General features: G+C 31.1%; 1 protein-coding gene across 1 annotated transcript; it reads left to right on the plus strand.

Annotated features, from left to right (window-relative positions):
• The first annotated feature begins 3,232 nt into the window (after positions 1-3,232).
• On the plus strand, positions 3,233-7,134 carry LOC126679361 (transcription factor bHLH157). The gene is made up of 9 exons (XM_050374375.2): positions 3,233-3,740; positions 3,997-4,089; positions 4,230-4,338; positions 4,447-4,506; positions 4,597-5,760; positions 6,060-6,161; positions 6,249-6,401; positions 6,541-6,666; positions 6,742-7,134. Exons 1-9 carry the CDS (start codon positions 3,646-3,648, stop codon positions 6,859-6,861), a joined length of 2,022 nt encoding a protein of 673 aa, XP_050230332.1. The 5' UTR covers positions 3,233-3,645; the 3' UTR covers positions 6,862-7,134.
• The last annotated feature ends 285 nt before the right edge of the window (positions 7,135-7,419 follow it).

The raw sequence follows: 7,419 nt of genomic DNA on the forward strand, positions 1-7,419 counted from the left end.
AGTTTTATCTTATGATCATTATGAGAGGTATATATTTATAATTTACTTATCATAAGATCATTATACCTTATCGGAAAAATCATGTTCAAGTTGCTTCAATTACAAGTCTTTACTATTGCGGTGATAAAGACTAGCTAAAAGTTTCCTTAGAATATCAAAGCATGCAAAACATACACATTTAGTATCCCTATCACAAAATCTATATATTTTTAAATAATTTCATAGATATTTTTAATTATATAAAAATTAAATTATTTAGATATTAATAAAACAATATACAGTTTTAAGCTTAAAAATTAAGTTAACTTTTATTAGAAGGACAACAAAATTTTATTTAAAGTTACGAATATATAAAAAAATACAAATGAATTATAAATACTAAAAATATTATTAGCAAAAAAAACCTCGATATCTACTAGAGAATTTAATTCATATATCTTTAAATAATTAATAGTCTTGATATGCCTTGGCTAATAATAAAAATATGATATTCAAATCTAAAGGTACTCTATCTCTATTGTAATTAATACAAAGATATATCGGTAACTTTGGTTAAATAGAAAGGTACAGAGATTTAATTGCACAATGAAGGTAATTAGCTGGTAAATTTTGATTAGATGGACTGCTTCCGCTTCGAGTTTTGACGGGCACGTACGTGAGATATTTCACTTTACCTGTTGGATTATGATGATGATCGTTCAGATTCCGTTAGTTTTGCCGGGGTTTTTTCCTAAAATTTTCTTGTTTTAAGGCTGTGAAATAAAAATTGCAGTTATCAGTAGTTTTGGTGAAAAAATAATTCATTACAGATTCAAATTACGCACTGTAGAAGTTAAGTTAATTCGATTCATGTACTTAAGAATTAGATTAGAAGGTTTATAGAATTATTTAGTTAAATTATAATATTACTGTAATCAATAAAATATATAGTTCAATTATAAGAGAGTTAAATACTATAATACATTACAAAAACTTAGGTTGTATACTTCACAATTTTATGAGCATGCGTTTTTTTATGAATGGTTAAATCATAATATATTACTTTTATTATTGAATATAAATATGTAATATTATCCATATCGAATTAAATTAGTTTACACACTAGTGTAAATTATATTAAATTGAATTATAAAATACAAATTATGAACAATAAAATACATCATTCATTGTGATAGTTGATTGGTTTATGCTTACAAAAAATCCAGTAATAATCACAACTATTGGCAGATATTTATGTACCGAATCCTTAACATCTTTACAAATTCATTAGAGAACCAACACAATCATACAATAATATCTCTATATACTTATTACATATCAATTCCCATTAATTAACTTAATTTTCAGCATTTTATCACTAAAATAATCTTCCAAAAAATACCAAAATCCAATACCCTAATAAATACCAAATTTTCAAAGCAATTTACATTGATTATCTTTGTTCTATCGTATTTTCCTTCGGACTATTCCTAAATTTTAATTACACCCAAATTATTTCTGAATTTTTATTTCATAGTTTGATTGTTCTTACCGTCATTTTATGCTCCGTGTTGGTCAAATTTGATAGTATGGTGTGCTAACTGGGGTCTTTTATCATATACTCAAATTTAACTATTAATTTTTATTATACAGTGTCCGACACAATTTTAAATATTTATAGATGACTCGAGTTGACATACAATGTCATTAAAATTGAGAGTAATGATGGAGGAGAAATAATAAAAATAATACTTCATGCATTCCATAAAAATAGAAAAAGGACCATTTTTTTGTACCACAAAGATAAATAAAATAGTCATATTTAATGTTAACTTGAAATAAAACTACCCTCATAATTATATTGTATGGGCATTAAATATAATAAATTCATAATGATTCACTCTTAAAAGATTTAAAGGGTATTGTAGAAATAATTTAACAAATTAATTATAGTTAATGAGTTTTTTTAATTCTTGTGAAAGCACTATTTTTTCTATTTTAATAGGACAGAGAGAGTAAAATTTATTAAATGTAATTAAAGGCAACTAATATACTAAGAATTAAAATTTAAGGACTATTAGGAAATAAAGGGATAAATTAGTTTAAATTGTCAAAAGATTTAATGGTCCACAAAAGTAAAAACAAATCTCTACCCTTAATTTACATGTGATAACAAAAGACAACAATAATAACCATTTTCTCGCCAGAAACAAATCAATAAAAAACGACAAACAACCACAACCGGTAATTTTAATTTTTTTTTTCCTCTCCCCCTCTCTCTCAAATAGAAAACCCTAATCGTCAAGTGTTTCTCTTTTTGGTTTTCGCTTCGGCTGCCGTCAATTGTTTATTTTTGCCGTTGGTGGTGACCATTTCTTTTTTATTGCTTTAGAATAAAATAAATGACCGACTCCTTTTCATATTTTTCATTTTGGTTGGTAAATCTATCGACGAGGCGCATCAATTTCAATATATATACAAATAAAAATTAAAGATGGATCAAAACCTTTTAAGATTGAAGATGAAATCGTTATAGGTTATATTAATTTTTTGTTATAACTATTTTACAACGATTCTCTTTTTTTTTTGATAGTTTTGATGTTTTTTCTATATGAAAGATTTGTTGTTTTTTATGAAGAGTTTGTAAGTCTTCTGTTAGACAGAAAAAGATTGGATCTTATTGTATTAGAGCAGTTATGTAATTTTGATTTTATTTTGTAAGGCGATCTGCGAATCAAGATTTATATCTTGTTCCATGTCAGGTCATTAGAAACGGTTATACCCTTTCTGAATTTCCTCCACCTGTAATTGCTCTTTATTACTCCCTCCATTTGGATTTAGATGACGTTTTAGAGATAATATTTTGTTTGCAAATAGATGACGTTTTGTAATTTCCATACACTTTCAATTTTGACATTCCACTATTACCCTCATCTTCTACCTTTCAAAGGAAAAGCAAGCAACATGGGACGTTGATGACACTAGTCAATTTCTTTAATAGGGTTAAATAAGTCAATAACTGTTGTATTAAATGCATATTGATTGGTTTCTTAATTTGTGAGCTATCTCTTAAAACGTCATCTAATTCCAAATGGAGGGAGTATTAATGAAAATTTATTCGATTGTCAAAAAAAAACCACAACCGGCTATAGCAAGTAAAAGAAGAAAGCAAGGAACAAATGGGACCGGTAACGCCGGGAAATTCTCAGACAAAGATATGAGAATAGTAAATGCTCAAAGATCTCCATTTTTGTCCTCTGCAACATAAAAGAAACAAAGCAAAAGAAAGCCAACACTTACAATTTTATGCAACATTTTAAACACTCCTTACTACACCTTTATTTATATAAAGATTCAGTAGAAAAATAAATCAAGAGAGAGAGACAAAATTGTAAAGAAAAAAATCAAACTTTTTGTTGCTTTAGTATTATATATATAGAGAGAGTGAAACCCTTTTTTAGTCTCTAAAACTTTGCTAATCTCTTCCAGTGTTTGCATTTTTCTTTCAAGATTACTCTTTAAGTCAAAAACCCAGTTCTAAAGTCTCTTGCTTTTTTAGTGTTTCAGCTGGTTTGTTGACTTATTTGTTAGGCTCAAAACAAATATGAATGGTGTTGGTTTTTGAGTTTTGGTCAGTGTGAAGTGATCAAATCAGTGAAAGCTAAAATGGGTTTGGTTTTGAAGGAGTTACTTAAGAATCTTTGTTGCAGTAATGGTTGGTCTTATGGTGTTTTTTGGAGCTTTGATCAAAGAAATTCCATGTAAGTTTTATTATTTGTTTTTTGTTTACATCTTCAAAGTTTTTGAAGCTTTTAGCAATACTAGTTCCTGTTTGTTTCAAGATGTATAATTAGTTTAGTTTTTGTTTATGGTGTAATATGCAAATTTATACTATTTATACATCACCAAAAAGCACAAAAAAATGGTAAAGAATAACCTTTTAAGCCTACATTATTATCCGGAATTAATTAATATAGATTCACCCTTTACAATTATTGTTTGAAATATATGAACCAGGTTGCTGACTATGGAAGATGTCTACTATGAAGAAGAAATGGGGGTAGTTGTTAACAATATGCTTCAGCAGGTCCATATGCTCGGTGAAGAAGGGTAAGTCTACAAGAAAATTATGATACTTTTTACCATTAAGATTTGCTAAATAGCTCACATTTTAAAGTTCAAAATTGAAAATTTGTTTAGAAAAATTACTAACATGCTAATTGATCTGTGTTGTCACTGGTCTAATTCAGAATTGTTGGCCAAGTTGCTTTATCTGGCAAGAACCAATGGATTATTTCGAATGATGACAATGGAGGACAGAATTCTGAGATTCATTGCCAATTTTCCTTTGGTTTGAAGGTACCGTTTTAAAAATTCTTGCTATTTACATTATACAGCCATTAGAAGATCTATTTTCTTCTTCATCCACATAGTCCATATTTACTGAGTGTTAAATCCCGTTTGCAGACAATTGCAGTAATTCCTGTGCAATCAAGAGGAGTTCTGCAATTTGGATCTACTCATAAGGTTAGTAATTGATGATGTTCATACTATAGAGTTAGTAATTTATGGCCTTGATGGATGGTTATAAGTGACTCACTGCTCTTACTACTGCAGATTTTCGAGACACCGCAAATTTTGGATCAAATTGAAAGATTGTTCAATGGGATGGAAACTGTTAGTGAGCGTACTTCTGCTGGCATTAATCCCACTTCATCTTTGAACTATGAGAATTGTGAGATAAATGAGTGGTTTGATTTCTTCTGTAATGGAAATATCACGCCGATGCATAGCAGCAGCTCGTGCAATGAGCTCATGGAAATTGCTTACTCTTCTGTGAATTTTACTCAGTCTACTGATTTCCCTTCAGATCTTCAACAAGAGAAAATGGACCCTTTTTGTTTTGCATCATCTCATCTTACTAGTTCAATGCAGACAGAATCTGAAACTGGCTTACAGAAGTTTCCTGAAGAGCTTAAGCTAGATGATATTGCGGTGGATTTTTCTAGCTGCTTTGCATCGGACAATCCTTTCGAGTATTTTGTCTCAGAATCAGCTGGGGTTGGCAATGTTCCAGTAGGCAATCAATTTTCAGAACCGGCAAATTCAGTGCAAAGTTCCATTACTGATCATTCCTATTTTTGTTCTGGTCAAGAGAAAATGATTGATAGTTGCCACAGTGATCTGTTGGAGTGTTTGGGCTTAAAATATGAAACAGGAGAACGTACAAATTGGCAAGAAAACACGATGAAGCCAATAATGAGTTGCGGTGTTAGCACAAGTACTGTTTCAGAATGCATCTCAGAGTTGGATGTTCATTCTAAAATTGGCTCTAAGAAGGGATTATTCTCAGAATTAGGAATTGACCAGCTTCTAAATGGAGTCAATAATAACTCTAGCATTGATGATCAACTTTTCACTGCCAAGAGAAGAAGAATGGAAAGTTCGTCGCTCAATCAAGTTCAGTCAGGGAGCATCTCTTGCTGTAATGGCAGCATCGTAATGCAATCTTCATATCAAAATAAGGATAAAGCAGCAAGCAGTCTTGCGTCGAAAAAAGAGATATTCCCCAATTCACAAGTTGGCTTGTGGATTGATGATAGCTATAGCATTAACAATGGAAGTGGTCCTCCAGTAAAGGCTAAAAAGATTAATGAGCCGACAAAGGCCACCAAGAAACGAGCTAGACCTGGCGAAAGTGGTAGACCAAGGCCGAAAGACCGTCAGCAGATCCAAGATCTCATCAAAGAGCTGAAAGGGATCATCCCCGATGGTGGAAAGGTAAGCATGTAAATAGATATTCATATTACTTTTTAACTCTGTTCACAGAAGTAAACTAGGACACTGTGTAGCACAGAAACAGAAAAACTCAACTGAGAAACGGAAAAACTATATTTTTCACAAAACTATGTTGTACAAATAGAGTTTTCGAATTTCAGTGATGTTTACGGAATTACAAACAAAATGCCTAAAAGTAGTATTCAGGTAGTTTATGTGCAACTTATCTAGGAGAATTCAGTTCGTTATGCTTTAATTATGGTATAAGTTATTGATGTATGGTTGTTGGGTTAATGTGACAGTGTAGCATAGATGCTCTACTAGATCGCACCATCAAATACATGCTATTCTTGCAAAGCGTAACAAAATATGCAGAAAAGCTTAAACAAGTTGATGAGCCAAAGGTAAATACTTGGTTCGTTTTCACTGTTCTTCTATTAGCTGACAAGTAGTTAACTGAAACGAACGAGACTAATTTTCTGGTCTTATAGCTGATCGGCAAGGAACAAAAATCAGTTCCAAAAGACAACAGAACAAGTGGTGGTGGTGGTGCTACATGGGCACTGGAAGTTGGAGATGAGTCAACAACAGTTTGCCCAATCATAGTTGAAGATCTCACTCCATCGGGCCTCATGCTTATAGAGGTACGCAAACTCGAGTTGACATGAATCAAGTTCAAGTAGCTTGGATGTCGTTTGAACTTGAACACGATCTTGGCATAACTTGCAGGCTCGGCTCGTTTACATGCCTGATTTGAACTGACTATATCTATTTTACTTGCAGATGCTATGCGAGGACAGAGGATTGTTTCTGGAGATAGCAGATATTATTAGAGGCTTTGGATTGAACATAGTGAAGGGAGTAATGGAAACTCGCCAAGATAAGCTGTGGGCACACTTCATTGTCGAGGTATAACACGCAGCAAAACTTGCAGATTTTGTTCGTAAAAACAATAATTCTGATAGTTTGCATTATGTTTTGCAGGCAAAAACAGGAGTAACCAGAATAGAACTGTTTTGGTCACTTCTACAACTAACATCCACAGCTAGTCATGAAAATATTCCTTCCTTAAACAACTTCGAGCAACCATGTCCTTATCAATGATTGGTCTGATTAAGAAGAATATATTTTTCGGGTTAGAACAACACTTTGAGCATTTTCTTGCTGTGATTGGTGTTCTGGTTTTCAACTTTCTTCGAAATGGAAATGAAATGTGAATACACACACACTAAGGAATGGAAAAAATGTTAGGGAACTTTTATTATGTACATTTTTTGTTTATAAATTTTTTTAGTTAGTGTCACGATTAAAATAGTGTGCAATATAGTGTATTGTGGGAAATTTAAAAAAAAAATTATTACACTATTTTACTTTTTACTTTTGTTTTATTGTAAATTTCATTAAATTCATCTAAATTTGAATATGTAAATTTTTTAAAAAAGATTAATCTTGGATTAATTTAAACAACAATTGAGTAAATTGTACAACAACAACATGGAAATTAATAATACCTGAAATAAAAATAAAAATACACATCGTATAATAATCTAGTAAATTAAAGTTAGAAAAAAGGATCATTTTACCCCCTCAATTTGGCACAAAATATTAAAAAAGTCCAAAACTTAAAACTAGATCACTTTTACGCTGAATTTGGCAAAACCG

This window comes from Mercurialis annua, linkage group LG4 (assembly GCF_937616625.2).
Source record: "Mercurialis annua linkage group LG4, ddMerAnnu1.2, whole genome shotgun sequence".
Classification (NCBI taxonomy): domain Eukaryota; kingdom Viridiplantae; phylum Streptophyta; class Magnoliopsida; order Malpighiales; family Euphorbiaceae; genus Mercurialis; species Mercurialis annua.